This window comes from Anabrus simplex, chromosome 1 (assembly GCF_040414725.1).
Source record: "Anabrus simplex isolate iqAnaSimp1 chromosome 1, ASM4041472v1, whole genome shotgun sequence".
Lineage (NCBI taxonomy): Eukaryota > Metazoa > Arthropoda > Insecta > Orthoptera > Tettigoniidae > Anabrus > Anabrus simplex.
In genome coordinates this window covers 639737764-639757030 of record NC_090265.1, presented here as the reverse complement: position 1 = coordinate 639757030, position 19267 = coordinate 639737764, and the positions used below count along the sequence as shown (strand labels likewise).

The following is a 19267-nucleotide window of genomic DNA, read 5'->3' as shown; positions in this document are numbered from 1 at the left end:
TATGGATCTTCAAGACGTCGAATGGATCTTCCAGAACTTCCATCGGGGGAGGAATGGTGGTTCACTGGTATGGGAAAAGGAGGAGCTGCCGGAATCCAAGGACATCGCCAGCCCTAGGACGAGGAACATTTTCTACTGTATCTGCTGTACAGAGGTGACATGACTTTGAATTTTTTTAATAAACTCAGAGGAAAAATTTTAAGATTTATTTCTAAACAAACCCTCTCTCTCTGTACGCACTTCAACGAATGGTACACGCCCTGCGTCTCATGTCTACCGAAGTACCACATTTACTGTTACAATATGTTGTGGTTGTTGTTTGAGTCATCAGTCTATAGACTTGTTTGATGCAGCTCGCCATGCCTCCCTATCCTGTGCTAACATTTTCATTTCTATGTAACTGTTGCATCCTACATCTGCTTGTCATATTCATACCTTGGTCTACCCCTACAGTTCTTACCACCTACACTTCCTTCAGAAACCAACTGAACAAGTCCTGGGTGTCTTAAGACGTGTCCTATCATTCTATCTCTTCTTCTCGGCAAATTTAGCCAAAAATGTCAAAAACATATCAGATGTAAGGCTTTTCAGGCGTTTGCTCTATTAACCAGCGTTTCGCCTTAGGTCTGACACTAGACTCATCAGAGTGGGATGTGTCAGACCCTACCCACTGACGCTGGGGTGTATGCAGGTGAACTTATCAGAAGCCCTTATAAGAGGCACAGTCTGATAACTGCATACGGGAGATACATCTCCACAATGGAATTATTGCCCGCCTAGCAATTCCGAATGGAAAATTCTAAATTCCCATGGAGGGAATTAGATATTTTTCACCAATAGAGCATGTCAAAAATGTCAAAAAAATATCATCCTCATCATCTGCTGAGCTAGTGGGCATATAGACCTGCACTACTGTGGTGGGCATATATAGGTATCAAAAAAGAAATTCAACATTTTACTCCCTTGAGTGGTTTTTTACAATTATTTCATGAACTGTTGACCGTGAGGTGGTCCCTTTTCTTATGCATGCACACATATGATGATGATGCTGGATTTAGAATGTTAAACTAGTAGTATTTCTTGTAATTTTTTTTCCCATGGAATTGCTTTTTTGTACTCGTGATGTTGTAGTTGTTGGGTAGTTATGTTTTTAACTTTATTATCACTTGTAGTGTTCAGCTAGTAACTTACAGTATTGTAAGCCGTAGTGTTAAGTACTGGAAATACTGAAGTTGTGTGCGAAATTGTACAGAAAGTTAAACTAGTAGTATTTCTGGTCATATTTTCTTTCCATGCAATTGCCTTTTGTACTCTTGTTGTTGTTGTTGTAGCTGTAGGGTAATTATGGTTTACGTTCGCTTTATTATCACTTATTTCAACCTATAGTATTGTAAGCCATAGTGTTAAGCACTGGAAATACTTAAGTTGTGTGTGAATTTGTATATGATGATACTGGATTTATATTGTTAAACTAGTAGTACAGTATTTCTTGTAATATTTTCTTTCCATGGATTTGCTTGTTGTACTCTTGTTGTTTGTTTGTTTGTTTGTTTGTTTGCTGTTGGGTAATTATGTTAACTTTACTTTATTATTACACTACAGTAAGTGACCATTGCCACTGGGATATTTCCCATTTGCGATGCATTTGTTAATAATGAAAATAATAAAAACTCAACAAGTGGATAGCAAAATTCCAGGAATTTAACCTCAAGATCAGCGAGACGAAGACTGCTGTTATGACAGTGAACAGAAATGACCGACCACCAAGTGAAGAGTGTAGACAATTTCCCATACCTGGCTAGCATAGTTTCAAAGGATAACCTACTCACCAAAGAAATCACCAACAGGGTGCATAAGAGTTCCAACTTCTACCAACAAGTAAGAACCCTCCTCTGGGATGAAAAGATCCCAAAGAAAGCAAAACTAAACATGTTCAACAGTTGCTTCATACCAATCTTGACTTATGGTATCGAAACATGTACCCTCACAAAGAAAGACTCATGAAGACTTCCGGCATCAAAGATGAAATTTTTGAGGTCAACCATCCAGAGAACCAAGATGGATGAGTTAAGAAATGAAGTGGTGAAGAGAGAAGCTGGAATCAAGTCACGTCTGCTAAACAGAGTCAGAACGTCACGACTGCAGTGGTTCGGACATATGAAGAGAATGGAACCTACAAGGACAGCCCAAAAACAGCTGGAAAGAGAGGTAGATGGAAAACGGAGGGTTGGAAGACCTAGTACCCGTTGGAGAGACGTGATCACGACCGATATTGCAATCAAGGGAAGGACACTAGATGATGTCAAATAACAAGACATACATGAATAGAGGAGAGTGGAAGACGCTTATCAAAAGTACCCGGGAAACTGGAGCTGTAAACTGATAATGATGATGATGATTGGCTGCATGGTAGCAATCGCAGCTAAGCCAGAAGATCGACTGCAATTGGCGGATCGGTAGTAGTCCCAGGCTCTCAGCTGAGTTAAGTTAACTCTTGTGCATGGCACTATATCACATGATCACAACAGTGTCACAGAATAACAGTTCGTAATGCTGCCATAAGAGTTTGTAGCTATGAGAATGTCCACAGATACTTTGAAACAGTTCACCTTATATGCCTAAATTGGCATTCGGCACCCCTTTAATATAAAATGATATTTTAAATCAATTTACTGCATTCTCTACAGCCATTCGTAGGACAGGATGGAAAAATTGTAGATCACAAATATTCCGCTCCATCAGTCACATATTGTGATTGCTACTGTTTGGTATCAGTGACTAAATCACAGTTTGTGGTTGTGATGCACACATCTCTAGTATTGGGTAGGGCTTGGACAATTACGTGCTTAACTTTTCAGAAATATGCATTCATTTACATGCTTAAAAAGTGGAAAATATCTGATTAAGAATCCAAAATATGCTCTTCAATTTGTACTATAATTATAATCCCAGTTACTTGAAAATATTGATGAAACGTCCAGCTGCCTGAATGAACCAGTCCACAGTGTAAAATAATGTTCTGTCAGCCATACTTTCCTCTCAATAGGCTGACGCTTACCATACTTTCCTTTCTGACAGAACTTGTTTCCCAGGTTCCCTAGGAGAGTTCTCAAGCTCCTCACAGATTTCAAGAATGTCCTGCCGATCTGATGAAACACATTTTACTTTTCAAGTTTTACGATTCTGGAACTTAAGAAATCAAAGATTTAATCTGTACCAAGTCTCCTTGAACTCCCTTCACACACAGCTTCTGAAAACTCACTAACGCACTAGCTTTTTGAGAGCTGACTTTATAACCTCAAAATTGTCCACATAATACCACATCGCTGGATGCTGGTTGTGGAGGTAGTGGCAAATATTTGTATAATAGGAATGTAAATATCATGTTGTTTTTTTAATACTGTGACTGTATAATAGACCTGTATATTTGTATAGTAGGAATGTAGATATCATGTTTTTTTTTAAATATCTGTAAGTAAGGTTGATCCTCCTGACACGAATAAAGAAAGAAAGAAAGAAAGAATAAACTCACACAACTGAGTGCTTTAATGAACACTTTTTACTGATGCTACGATAGAATAACACCCACAGTAGGCCCTGCCTGTTGCAAGAGGCAACTGACAGGGGCCACAGGGGCTCTCAACTTAGGAGCATGGGTTGGCGACCAAGGCGCCCTTTAGCTGAGTCCTGGCATTGCTTCCACTTATTTGTGCCAGGCTCCTCACTTTCATATATCCTAACTGACCTCCTTTGGTCAACTCTTGTTCTTTTCCAGCCCCGATGCTATTAGGTTCCAAGGGGTAGGGAGTCTAATTTCCACACCCTTCATTGTCCCTTGTCTTTCATCGGCTGGTACCTTCATTCTTCGAGGTGTCGGATCCCTGCAATTTTTTTCTCTCTGATCAGTGTTATACAGAAGATGGTTGCCTAGGTGAACTTCCTCTTGAAACAATAATCACCACCACCACTTACTGACGCTATTACTCTGTTCACATTTGGAAAACAATATTTGTTACTGTTTCAGGAACACTGCATACTGTGTGCTAAACAAATTAAATGACATCTTGCCATACCGAACATTCAACCCTTAGCATACTTTAACCATGTAAGGTGCAGTGTCTGTAATTAATAGATGCACTTATCATATCGGATGCCATACCATTAAAGCTTTAGCTAGTGTATGACTGTTAGTTTTCTCAAGATGAACTGTTATTAGTGAAAATGATGGTGATAGATTGCATTTTAACACACTAACTATGCCGTTGGCTACATAATGGCCAGTAGTGTCAGTCGCCTTGTCTGTTGTAACCCATACTGTGTTGATTCATCAGGAACAAGAAGTTTGACACACTTCTCTAACATTTCAGGTAGCACTGGATGCTGGAAGGGCATATAGGCGTAAGAAGTGCAAGACAAATATCTTGTGAGAATTGGTATTTTGTTGGAGCAAGTCGCACATCCTGCATTTTGAGAAGCAAACTACATGTCAGCTTCTTTATCGATGCACATTTCACATGTTTAGCTGTAATATGTTGTATAACTTGTGAACGCATGTCAGCAGCGACAGGTTTCTCACAAATGTTGCTAAATATAGTAATACAGTTCCATTAGTTTTTAAAATGTGTCTAAACTCCTGAAAATAAAAAAATTCTGAGTAACACACTCCACACTTTTGAGATGTATTGGGAGGTATCTTATTCCTTGATATCAGAACTCCACACTATCAGTCTATGTCTTACAAGTTTGCCAAACCACTGTAATTTCAGGTAAAAATTTCCTGTTAAGGCATAGACTAGTGGAGGGGAAAAATAGGCTTAATGAGACTGACAGCTCCAGCCCTCTGCTCTCCTTAACCCACTCAACTCATTTGACATGATGATCACACACAAACAATGGCCAGGTCTTAAACTCAAATGACGAGGCATTCACGCGCCGCGCCGAGTTGTATGTACTAGCATATATTTTGATCACTCCTGCAAGGGTTTCCCTTTTGCAAACTTCTATGAATAGAACAGGAATGTGGACTGTTTACAGCTGTCCTTCTAAGAACTTGCACCGTTATTTATTGCTTAATTATAGCCTCTGAAAGCACAAACATTTCATCAGGTGTCAGTCATTCTCTTAGCCATGGTTCAGGGCATAGTATAAGCAACTGACAGCAATGCTATTGCTGAGTTAATTGAAAGTGTTTTAGATTCAGAGGACAGTGATGGCAATTATGATAACACAGAAGAAGAGATTTGAAGTGAAAGTGATATTTAATCTGATACGACTGACAATGAAATCGTACCTAAAGCCCCGCGTACGAAACCAAAAACAGTGACTGGGTGTGGGTTAGTAATACGAGATAACCAACCAATTATTTATTACTTTACATGGTCTACAGGGATATCAGTAGAACTGAGAAGACAAATATTTAGATAATTATGTATGGGAGTTGTCTGCATTCTTGAGGGTTATGGATATGTCTTTTCCCACACTGCGGGAAACAAATATCTACGCTATGGAACAATTACTATCAAAGGGTAGAGAAAAGATCCACCTATTCAATAACATTAGATTAATATCATATCTTATATTATTGGTACTAGTTTCGACCTTACTACATTAGGTCATCTTCAGCCATATTCAAAATTTGGAAACACATGCATATGATATAACCACCAATAAAATATTACAAATGGAATAATTATAGGACCCACAAGGAAAAAAGGATGATAGGTGGTTTGACACTAATGAGGATGAAATTAAGGTCTACTTTACCCTCTGCATTCTGATGTCCCATGTTCATAAGCCTTGCATCCAAGTATACTGGAGCAGAGATAAATGTGTAAGACCCCAATTTTTCAAGATACATTGAGTAGAATGAAGTGCCTCTACATATACCCAAATGTTTTGAGACTTATCATATAAAATCTTTGTTCTAATATCATTGTTGTTGAGTAGATTTACTTTGAATGCTTCAGTGAAAACTGTGCGTGAAAATTCGAGTTGCTGTTCCATTTATAGCATTTATTTCAGAGCGGTGCCCAATAGTTCTGACCAGGTGGCTTACTCGTGCTGATGACAATTTAAATGCGATTTCTAAGTGAGCGTGTGGGACCATTAAACCTGACGCGATTGGGTTAGTGATAGGCAATAATTATTCCTGTCTTGAAATAGAAAATAGAGACTAGGGTGCACTGACAAAACAGATAAGACAATTGCTAAAATTGGCAAGGACTGAAAATGTGGGCAGGAGACGACTAAGAAGTAGAATATACCGCCGAATATTGGAAATATATACTTATGAATAAATATGCCAGACTATGTATTTAATTATAAAAATGGCAAAAATATGTAAATAAATAAAAAAGGAAAGTATCTAATTATCTGAGCCTTAATAATGAGGTAGTATGGATTCACCTGAGTGAAGAACTTCAGGAGAACATTTGGGAAGTGATACCGAAATCTCAAAGGCTGAGATTCAGCGAGTGTCTACAAACCCATTCAGAAGGTGGCATACAAACTCATTTAGGAGGTGCCAAACGTGTTAGAGGGCAGAGAGACATCATTTTGAGCATCTACTTTTACACTTTAGCTGCCATGGGGATCCAATTGGCCCAGCAGCATAGGTATTTATTAAAAATTCTGCCGGTTGCTAGGTAATTACAAGTAGGACTTCTATACTAATTGCACGAATTCTAGCATGGAAACTGGAATGTATTAACTCGACAAAAGAAGCATAAATACAATCATCATCATCACCTACAGTTTCCAGCTGTTGGCCGGGTCTGCTTGCATAAATACAACACAATAATACTTCACACTGCAATGGAGCCATCCCTCTTGTGGACGTTATCAGAGCCATCCAGTCTCCGAGATCGTTAAATTATATATTTAAAATGTTTTTTTAAAATCTGTTTATATATTATGTACAAATATTTAAAATTAAAATATAATTGAAGAGTGGAAATGTCAAACGTTCTAAGTGCCATGTTCTAAATTTTACAGAAGGACAAAACTGTCTATCTCTGTTTGCATTTAATTTATTCCATCAAAAATACATATGTAGGCAGTTTCCTACTACAGAATTCTTTTGTACTAGAAAACTTTGCCAAAAATACAATGTAGGAGAAACAAAGCACTAACGACAAGAACGTTCTATGTGCCACATGATGATCGAGTCAGTTACAAGTGCCACTCAACCTGTTGTTACACTTTATTTAAGGTTTTAGAAGGATATAATAATAGCAATAACATAAATGATTAGCAGGAACATATTATGTAATTGTATTATACACAAAATACTGCATCTTATTAAGGAGAAAGGTTCAAAAATGTATTTTATTTTTAAAAAATGCCTATCAATCTTCACATTCTCTCCTGACAACTGCCAGTTTTTCAGTTTTTAAACAGGGGTTGAAAGTAATGTCTCATAAAACTCTCTGTGCTCTTGAGGAAGGAATGGCAACATTGTCGAGAGGTCCTTCTTTTTTTCAACTGATAAAGGGGGTTGATCTTTCAGATGAAGCTCAGCTTGCTGTATATCAACCACTGATTTTCCTCTCCTTAAAACATTCATAATCTTCCATGCTTCTAATTCTGAGTAAGTGATTTTAATAGTTATTTGAGATGGATGAGACTGAGATACTTTAAGCATTGTGCATTTTGATATGTTGCACTTATGTAACATTAACAGACTATCAGCTATATTCTTAAAATCAAAGAAGTCACTTGACTCCATTGGAAGTACATGGAAAAGGATATTCGTTTGTTCTTTTCTCCAGTTATGTTTTACATTTTCCAATCTCAACTTTTCTCCTTCCATTATAAACAATGTTTTATTCCATTTATTAAGGTACTTTCTAACCACATGCAATTTCCCGCTCTCAACACACAGAACAAAACACTTGTAAAAAGGAGCACGGCACTTGGAACAAGAGATGGCAGTACAGCATGGCTCTTAGAACAGCCCTACCTGTAACAAATTCTTTGAACTACTTACTCCGTGTATTGGCTCTTGGAACCCAGCTAGGTATATACTCCTGAGCACATAGAACATATTTGTGAAATAAAACTAATTTTTCAAAAACTGGCACTTAGAACGTTTGACATTTCCAATCTTCAATTACAGAAAATGTAAATTACAATCTCTGAAACTTTCCATTTAAATGATCATTCATGAAAATATTGAGGTTTTTTTAAAATAGAGTAATAGATATCTCTCATACTCATATAAATAGTTCTCACATAGTTTTACTGTTAATTCTTACACCAAAAAAGAACAACTATGCATGTGTGGCTTCTGCAGAGAGACCTTTTTAACTTGTTGATATTTAAAATTTAATCACTCCATGACAGACACTATAGTAAAGCATTGATATAATGAACTATGCATGTGTGACTTTTGCAGAGAGACCTTTTTAACTTGTTGATATTTAAAATTTAATCACTCCACAACAGACACTATAGTAAAGCGTTTATATAATGAACACTAACTGCATATTACAAGAGCTATCTGGTAAGCGTGATCTTATCTATCCATATGTTGCTCCTGACAAGCATTTGGAGAAGGGGGCTGAGCAGGGGCCAAGGTACTGCACGGAAGAGTGGCCTTGACCAAACAGGTCGGCCATTGCAGCAATATCAAATTTACTCCCGGTCTCACAGACTGGTGGTTCCATTAAAGTGTTAAATAATAGGTCCTTCCAGACCTTCTCATTACATCACTTACCTCCACATGCAATAAGTAATCTACAAATTTCCACTCTTTCATTCTCAATTGCATCAATGAGAGGAGTGGTGCCATTATTACTGCTAGCTCGAAGATTCACATTCTCACAACCTAAAAATATACAAAGAAAACAGATCATTACAATTTAATAGTTCTTATGAATACACAAAATCACATTTTCTTAATTACAGACATCTTTCTTTTCAAACAGAGCATTATTTTTAAAACACTTCACTTTCAATTCTACACAACTTAAACTACTTCTCCACACAGTCACCACCAATATTAAGACCAATTTTTGTAAACCTTCACCATAGAATGACAATGCCTGTGATGAAAGCCATGTCTGTACTCTTTCTATGAGATCATCATCACAACTGCCAAAACACTTGCCACCAAGAAACTTCTTCAAGTGAAGGAAAATTAGGAAATAACTTGGCATCAAATGCAGACTCTAGGGTGCTGCCACTGTTCCCAACAAAATAATGCGATGAGGTCCTGGGTTAGATTGGCTGTCTGTGGTCTGGCATTCCTGTGAAGAAAGATGCTTAAGGAGGAAAGCATTCCACACCTTTTGTTCTCAATCAAACAACGCAGATTTCCTAGCATCACACCGTAGCCATCTTTGCAGATTGTTGCCTTCTGAGACAAAAATTCAATAATCAAAACATCCTGTCTGTCTCAGATAACTGTGGTTAGGGGCGCACAGATGTAAGCTTTGCACCCAGAAAATCATACACATGACCTTCTGGGTTGTTGTCAGTTTGAATTTCTTCTTCATTCATCGAATGCTTCCACTCCAAGGCTTCCTGCTTTGATTCAGGAGTGATGTGGAATACCCATGTCTTGTCTCCTGTAACCATGTGGTTTAAAACATTGTCACCTTCCTTATCGTGTGAAAAAGGCCAACACACTGCCCATTCGTTTCGTCTTGTGTTCATCAGTGAGGTGTTTTGGCACCCGCTGTGCACACAATTTCTGATATCCAAAGTAATGTATCACCATACAGTACAGAACGAACCTTTAACATAGTGGAAAAATCAGAGAGATTGAAGAAATTGTGTACAGTTTGTTCCTACAAATTTTTTGCTTCAACTCCACACACCAAAACATCTATGGGACGTCCTGCACATGTTGATTAAGGTAAGGCTAGTGGCTGCAAGAGGCAGCAGGTATAGTGACTGATCCTCCCAAACATTGACCTGCAACTAATATTATGCTACTTTTATATTCTACTACTCCAACCTGTTACTACAGTGTAATGGATACACAGGACATGATACTGGAAAGTAACTGTATATCCCGTATGTCACCCAGGTAGCAGATTCCCTATCAATTATTGTTTACCTAGTTTTTCTTAAATGATTTCAATGAACTTGGAAATTTATCAAATATTTCTCTTGATTATTCCCTTCCCTAATTCTCCTTCCTATACATGAAAATTCACCCTAATCTGTCCTCCTGAATTTCAACTTTATTATCATACTATCTTTCCTACTTTTAAAAGCTACTCTCAAGCTTTTTAGTCTACTAATGTCACTCCACACCATCTCTCCACTCATGACCTGGAGTATACGGCTTACTTGAGCAGCTCGTCTGCTAATTCCAAAGTCTTCCCAGAGCAAAGTTTGCAACATTTTCATAACACTACCCCTTTGTCAGAAATCACCCATAACAAATCATACTGCTTTTCTTTGGATCTTTTCCAGATCTTGTATCAAGTTATCATAGTGTGGGTCCCATACACTGGAACTATACTCTAATTGGGTTCTTACCTCTCTTTACATCTTTACTCATCATCATCATCATCATCATCAATGTCCCACTCCAGTCGCCCAGGTGTGGTTAACAAGCTTCCCCCACTCCTTTCTGTCCTTCCAATTTTTCTGCTCCATTACTTCCACCACATCCAATCTAGCTTCTCTAATGTCCTTCCAAATCTGATCCATCCACCTTCTTCTCGGTCTTCCAACTGGTCTCTTTCCCTTAACTTCTCCTTCTAATTTCCTTCTTGCTACCTGTTCCTTTACCATTCTTTTCACATGTCCGAACCATCTCAGTCTTGCTTTCTGTATGTTCTGTACGAACAGTTCTATATTTAGCTCGTCTCTGATTTTAATATTTTGGATTCTCTCTCTTCTTGTCTTCTTAACCGATGTTCTTAAAAATTTCATTTCTAATGCTTGGATCTTACTATCTTCTCTCTTATTAGTTACCAGCGTTTCTAGTCCGTATGTAATAACTGGTATGAAATACTGTTTATATAATGTTAATTTCGTTCTCTTGAGTACTTTGTCATCCCATAAAAGCTCTCTGACTTGATGATAAAATGTTGTACCTTTCCTTAGTCTGATATTAATTTCAGGGTTGATTTCATTACTTCCATTAATAATGCTACCCAGATACGTAAACTGTTCTACATTCCCTAACTGTTCTCCGTCTACGTTCACTTGGCTTCTCTTTTTCTCTTTTCCACAGTGCATGTCTACAGTTTTCTTTTTACTTTTTTTTTTTGCTAGGGGCTTTACGTCGCACCGACACAGATAGGTCTTATGGCGACGATTTTCTTTTTACTAATTACCATTCTAAACTCCTTCAGATTTTCATTACAAATGTCCAGTCTCCTTTGTACTTCCTTTTCTCCCTTTCCCAAAATCACCACATCACCTGCAAATACCTAAGAATTCACTTCATCACTACATCTTTACTACAACCCCTAAATACTCTCATAACTATATGAAGAGATTTGTAAACTTTAAGTATAAACTCGTTAGTGTGATTACTCCATGAAGATCTTTCCATATAATAATACCTAAGTACTATCAGTCATCCCTGTAAGTCACTTTCACTCAATCAACACAGAAATTAAAACTGAGAGGACTTCTCTTATTGGTGAAAATTACAACCTGATTTTTTATCCTGCTTATCAATATACCATTGTCTGCCATCCCTCACAACATAGTAGAGATCTCTTTGCAATCATTCACAATCCTGTAACTTATTTACTGCTCTGCACAGTATAACATCATCTGATATTTTAACGTCTGACAAGGAAAGGGTGCATGCCGGGGAATTGCCAATCTTACGTCAATTTTTCACACAAGTTAAATGAGCCAAGAATAACACAATGGTCAAAATTATTCGTTCCGAAATTAACTTGTGTGACCTACAGAAAGCATTAAATTTTGTATGATTGAATTAGCGAGCTCGGCTACACAGTACTGTACAGCATGCTGGGTCTGCTTGTCTTAAGGCCTCTAATTCATACCCTACCCGCAATTCGCAATGTCCAACAGATGATATGAAGCCACAATGACATACGCTTATAGTCGTCGTATGGGACAAGTGATTGTTTGTATAATGATAATCAACATAGGCAAGGTTAATTTTGTGCTGGAAGAAAAATATGGAACATTTAATATTAAGCCTCTCATGATGTGGTCGACACTATTGACGGTATGTTGATGGGTCTATTTACTTGTTGGTTCGTACCTGTTTCGTACCCATTGTTTAACATTTTACGTATTGAAATTTACAAGTGTCATCAGAAATACCTCAAAAATGAAGATATTTACATAGAGCATGTCATGTCTCACTTTTCCTCAAATGACATGTTATGTGATCCTGAAGCAAACATTCTTTTTTTTTTGCTAGGGGCTTTACGTCGCACCGACACAGATAGGTCTTATGGCGGCGATGAGATAGGATAGGCCTAGGAGTTGGAAGGAAGCGGCCGTGGCCTTAATTAAGGTACAGCCCCAGCATTTGCCTGGTGTGGAAATGGGAAACCACGGAAAACCATCTTCAGAGCTGCCGACAGTGGGATTCAAACCCACTATCTCCCGGAAGCAAGCTCACAGCCGTGCACCTCCACGCGCACGGCCAACTCACCCGGTCCTGAAGCAAACGATTCCAAGATGAATATTTGGTAGAAAGTAATAGCCAACCAGGGAATGTGAAAGATGAACTTACAGATATTCACTATAAAAGGAAGGCTGTTCAGTTATTAGAGAAGTGGCCGGCGGGACCTGCTTTCCTTTTGTCAAAAGCAAAATAGACTTATATTTGTGGGAAAAGCATGTAAAAAAACAGTGGAACCCGCCACGACAAATTGAGGGCACATACTTCAGAAAAAAATAATTGATTTCACCCATCAAAATAATGAAGTAATTCACTGCTATCCAACAGTGGGCTCTACAAGTTTCTTATGAAGAACAATGTACGGAGTTTAAAACATACCACACATGGTACATAACTTTAAGAAGCGCAATGGTATTTTGTCGCGGAAAATAACACTCGTAACGAAGAGAAAGGAGACCAACAAGGAAGTAGAAACCACGGCAGCAGTAGAAATATTCATAGAAGTCAAATCTGTTATCAATCAATCAATCAATCAATCAATCAATCAATCAATCAATCAATCAATCAATACTGATCTGCATTTAGGGCAGTCGCCCAGGTGGCAGATTCCCTATCTGTTGCTTTCCTAGCCTTTTCCTAAATGATTTCAAAGAAATTGGAAATTTACTGAACATTGCCCTTGGTAAGTTATTCCAATCCCTAACTCCCCTTCCTATAAATGAATATTTGCCCCAGTTTGTCCTCTTGAATTCCAACTTTATCTTCATACTGTGATCTTTCCTACTTTTATAAACGCCATTCAAACTTATTCGTCTACTAATGTCATTCAACGCCATCTCTCCGCTGACAGCTCGGAACATACCACTTAGTCGAGCAGCTCTTCTTCTTTCTCTCAATTCTTCCCAACCCAAACATTGCAACATTTTTGTAACGCTACTCTTTTGTCGGAAATCACCCAGAACAAATCGAGCTGCTTTTCTTTGAATTTTTTCCAGTTCTTGAATCAGGTAATCCTGGTGAGGGTCCCATACACTGAAACCATACTCTAGTTGAGGTCTTACCAGAGACTTATATGCACTCTCCTTTACATCCTTACTACAACCCCTAAACACCCTCATAACCATGTGCAGAGATCTGTACCCTTTATTTACAATCCCATTTATGTGATTACCCCAATGAAGATCTTTCCTTATATTAACTCCTAGATACTTACAATGATCCCCAAAAGGAACTTTCACCTGATCAACGCAGTAATTAAAATTGAGAGGACTTTTCCTATTTGTGAAACTCACAACCTGACTTTTAACCCCGTTTATCAACATACCATTGCCTGCTGTCCATCTCACAACATTTTCAAGGTCACGTTGCAGTTGCTCACAATCTTGTAACTTATTTATCACTCTATAGAGAGTAACATCATCCGCAAAAAGCCTTACCTCTGATTCCACTCCTTTACTCATATCATTTATATATATAAGAAAACATAAAGGTCTGATAATACTGCCTTGAGGAATTCCCCTCTTAATTATTACAGGGTCAGATAAAGCTTCACCTACTCTAATTCTCTGAGATCTATTTTCTAGAAATATAGCAACCCATTCAGTCACTCTTTTGTCTAGTCCAATTGCACTCATTTTTGCCAGTAGTCTCCCATGATCCACCCTATCAAATGCTTTAGACAGGTCAATCGCGATACAGTCCATTTGACCTCCAGAATCCAAGATATCTGCTATATCTTGCTGGAATCCTACAAGTTGAGCTTCAGTGGAATAACCTTTCCTAAAACAGAATTGCCTTCTATCGAACCAGTTATTAATTTCACAAACATGTCTAATATAATCAGAAAGAATGCCCTCCCAAAGCTTACATACAATGCATGTCAAACTTACTGGCCTGTAATTTTCAGCTTTATGTCTATCACCCTTTCCTTTATACAAAGGGGCTACTATAGCAACTCTCCATTCATCTGGTATAGCTCCTCCGACCAAACAATAATCAAATAAGTACTTCAGATATGGTACTATATCCCAACCCATTGTCTTTAGTATATCCCCAGAAATCTGATCAATTCCAGCCACTTTTCTAGTTTTCAACTTTTGTATCTTATTGTAAATGTCAGTGTTATCATATGTAAATTTTATTACTTCTTTGGCCTTAGTCTCCTCCTCTATCTCGACATTTTCCTTGTAACCAACAATCTTTACATACTGCTGACTGAATACTTCTGCCTTTTGAAGATCCTCACATACACACTCCCCTTGTTCATTAATTATTCCTGGAATGTCCTTCTTGGAAACTGTTTCTGCCTTAAAATACCTATACATACCCTTCCATTCTTCACTAAAATTTGTATGACTGCCAATTATGCTTGCCATCATGTTATCCTTAGCTGCCTTCTTTGCTAGATTCAATTTTCTAGTAAGTTCCTTCAATTTCTCCTTACTTCCACAGCCATTTCTAACTCTATTTCTTTCCAGTCTGCACCTCCTTCTTAGTCTCTTTATTTCTCTATTATAATAAGGTGGGTCTTTACCATTCCTTACCACCCTTAATGGTACAAACCTGTTTTCGCATTCCTCAACAATTTCTTTAAACCCATCCCAGAGTCTGTTTACATTTTTATTTACCGTTTTCCACCGATCATAGTTACTTTTTAGAAACTGCCTCATGCCTGCTTTATCAGCCATATGGTACTGCCTAACATTCCTACTTTTAAGACCTTCCTTTCTATCACATTTATTTTTAACTACCACAAAAACAGCTTCATGATCACTAATACCATCTATTACTTTAGTTTCCCTATAGAGCTCATCTGGTTTTATCAGCACCACATCCACGATATTTTTCCCTCTGGTTGGTTCCATCACTTTCTGAATCAGCTGTCCTTCCCATATTAACTTATTTGCCATTTGTTGGTCATGCTTCCTGTCGTTCGCATTTCCTTCCCAATTGACATCTGGCAAATTCAGATCTCCCGCTACAATCACATTTCTTTCCGTGTCGTTTCCCACATAGCTGACTATCCTATCAAATAATTCCGAATTCGCGTCAGTGCTACCCTTTCCCGATCTGTACACTCCAAATATATCAAGTTGCCTATTATCTTTAGAAATGAGCCTTACACCTAGAATTTCATGTGTCTCATCTTTAACTTTTTTGTAGCTTACAAATTCTTCTTTCACCAGAATGAACACTCCCCCTCCCACCCTTTCTATCCTATCTCTACGATACACACTCCAGTGCCGTGAGAAAATTTCTGCATCCATTATATCATTTCTCAGCCATGATTCAACTCCTATTACAATATCTGGTAAATATATATCTATTAAATTACTTAATTCTATTCCTTTCCTTACAATACTTCTACAGTTCAACACTAACAATTTTATGTCATCCCTACTTGATTTCCAGTTCCCTGTTCCCTTATCACCGCTCCCTAGGCCATCCTGTTTCCCTGAATGTACCTCCCTATTACCCTTCTGAACAAATTTCCTAACTTATACGTACCACTGCGGTTTATATGAAGGCCATCTGAGCGCAGATCCCTATCTCCTACCCACCCATTAGGATCTAGAAATTTCACTCCCAGTTTCCCCACATACCCACTCCATAGTGTCATTTAAATCCCCAATCACCCTCCAGTCAGTATCCCTTCTACACAGTATTCCACTAATAACAATCTCCGCTTTCTTAAACTTCACCCGTGCTGCATTTACCAGATCCCGCACATCTCCAACTATGTCGGTACTTATATCAGCTTGCCTTACGTTGTTGGTACCAACGTGAAACACTACCACCTTCTCCTTCCTCTCCTCCCACTCTTCTACTTTCCTCAACATCTGCCTCAACCTAATTCCTGGATACCACTCTACCCTGGTACCCTTTCCTCCGCACACTTTCCCCATGTGTCTAACGATGGAATCCCCCATGACCAGAGCCTCAACCCTACCCACCTCATTTGATCCCCTCCCCTCCTGGTCAGCCCTATCTTTCCTGATAGCTGCAGAAGCTACTTCCTCCTCCCTTTTCTTCTTCCCATGACCCTGTGCCACCTGTCTTTTCCTATCCTCTACTCTACATTTTCCTTTCCTACCTTTTCCCTTCCTCCTACTTCCACACATCTCAGCAACAGTTCCCTGTCCCTCATCTTCCCTCTGTTGTTCTACCTGGAGTGACTCGTACCGATTTCGCACAGACACCTGTCCTGAATTCTGATCCTGAATAGAGCCCTTAGCCTGCAATCTCCTTCCCCTTAGAACATTAGACCACCTGTCTTCTACAACTTCTCCCTTTCCTTCCCCTCCCTCTTGTACACCTACTGTAACCTGTACATTGTTTGAGGGAGTCCTATCTCCTAACTCCTCCCTCATACCCCTCAATGCTCCGCCACACCCACAGTAAGTACACTCGCGCTCCTTAGCCATTCTTTACGGGGAAAAAAAAATTAATTAAAAATAAAATAACTTATTTGCAAAAAATAAATGAATGGAGGGATATATTGTCTGGGATAGTACACAAGAATAAGGTAATTAATATATGACTACACTACAATTATACTTAGTCGTGCTCTATTTTTTTTATCCTACAACCCCTGACAGGATAAAAACTGCTGTTAATTACTGAATATCGAAAGTAATAACCTACACAAGAACTACACAATTCCAAACTGCAATTAAGCCTATTATAATTACAACAACAGTATTTTAGTAAGAGTTTCTACGGATACCTCTACTACACCAGTACTACACAAATATTTTACAATAATAAAATAATCACACTAAATTCTAATAGGATATTACTCGTATACTACTGTACAGTACACTACAGTAATTTTAAACTACTTTCAGACGTATCCTAATTATGATACCGGTACCGTACCGTATGTCACAAAACTTAGCACAACAGAAATGAAATTTGCAAGAACTACTGTACTCAAAGATTACCAATGAAGCTAAATGCTTAGACAAATTATTATTAGGATTACGGTCTGATAGATACACATGAAAAATAACACATGAATATAGGAGGCAAGATACGGCACTATCTAAATGTACTGTATCTATACTACAATGTATCTACACTACACTACACTACACTACACTACACTGCGTTTGGTTAAATGCTTAAGTATTGAAAGGATTGCCGTACACGAAGAAAAACACGAATATAACTGGCAAGATACTATCTAATATATTATACCTTATCTTCACTACAATTCTACTGAAATGTGGTTATGTGATTATTACAGCTGGTGGATTACTATTATTTTCCCTACTCTACGGGACGGAGAATAATAGTGTCCTTAATTAAGCCTACTGAAAAATACGAGGTTGTCTACAGTAATTTCTCAAATATTTCTATCAAAACTACTACTACTACTACTCCTCCAGGGACTTGAACTGCAATTACTGGGATATATGAACTTTATTATTATTAGCTAACCGCTCATAAATACTGAAAGATCGAGGGAGCGAGATATAAATTACGGATACTTTAACTACCTACTCAGAAGTACAAATGAACGGAATACAAGGTCAGCTGATTTTTATTTATATTTACTTGACTACACTACACCCTTTGTTCACGACTGTAGCCAACAATGCAATATTTGAATATGAGGAGTGACAATAATCAATAACAATACAATGACTGTTAACTATTACCGTGTAATCTCTTTTAACTTCTTCTTAAATGGAAGTTTACAGGCGTATCGTGTTTTTTAATGTAGTAAATTATTACCTTCGCGATAGTTTGAACGGATATCTATACGAAATACCGGAGAAGTTGCTGCAGAAGTTATGGTACTATTTCTTATGATAATCTGCCTTTTTAAGTATAACCAACGAACCTACAGATATTTACAAATATTTTTAAAGTTAATATTATTACCTAAACCTAAATTCGAAACAAGGTACACCTAGCTAGCCTACTTAACCTAGAAAACGTAATTTACTGAAGACCAACTGAATTACTTGTTACAAAATTTAAATAAATATCACTACTCCCAATTTCTACCAACAAGCACTAAACATCACTATATAAACAGCACTAAATGAATCAGATATACACAAAATTTAGCTATTTCAATAGGTTTTCACTACTTTACCACTACAATAATGCAAGAGCTCTCTCAACAGCCAACCGTTCTCAAGCGCATCCAACAATGCAAATGGAGTCCTACGGCCTCAAAAACGTGTGTAACAGTGATCAGAGTGGGTTTAGCCTGGAGATGTGTACGGGAAGGACATTGACTTTAAAAGGGGAAAAAATCTGTTAAAGCCACAGTACAATCTGTGTTACACCATAATGCCCATAGTTACCACAAGTGGCGAACTTATGGGGGTCTTTATGCATCACTTTAAGAGCACTGAAAGCTGTGTTTGGTAAGACTGTGAAAAAGAACATGTTTTTGCATGAAAATATTCATGTTGGTTGCATTAAATCCAGAAAAATGGGATCTCTATAAGTTAATGAATGGTTTAATGGCATATTCAAGCAAAATACACCATCCGGTAAAGTTGCGGTCATTCTGGATTCCTTTAATGGACATAAATCTGTACAAAATGAAGATATTGTACAGCTGATGAGGACCCCTCCCAGTGCTACAACTTACTGTCAATGACTAGATGTATATGGGTTTAGAGTATTGAAAGGCTTTTGTACATAGATTATCTGACACTGTTCGATTAT

The 19267-nt window shown here is 37.9% G+C and overlaps 1 protein-coding gene across 1 annotated transcript in view; it reads right to left on the bottom strand.

Moving 5' to 3' along the window:
* The window catches only part of LOC136884538 (uncharacterized), a 399078-nt gene that overhangs the window by 13601 nt on the left and 366210 nt on the right, over positions 1 to 19267 (bottom strand). Inside the window, exon 14 of the mRNA XM_067156823.2 lies at positions 8717 to 8827. Coding sequence (XP_067012924.2) covers positions 8717 to 8827 — 111 coding nt within the window. The remainder of the gene's footprint in view (positions 1 to 8716; positions 8828 to 19267) is intronic.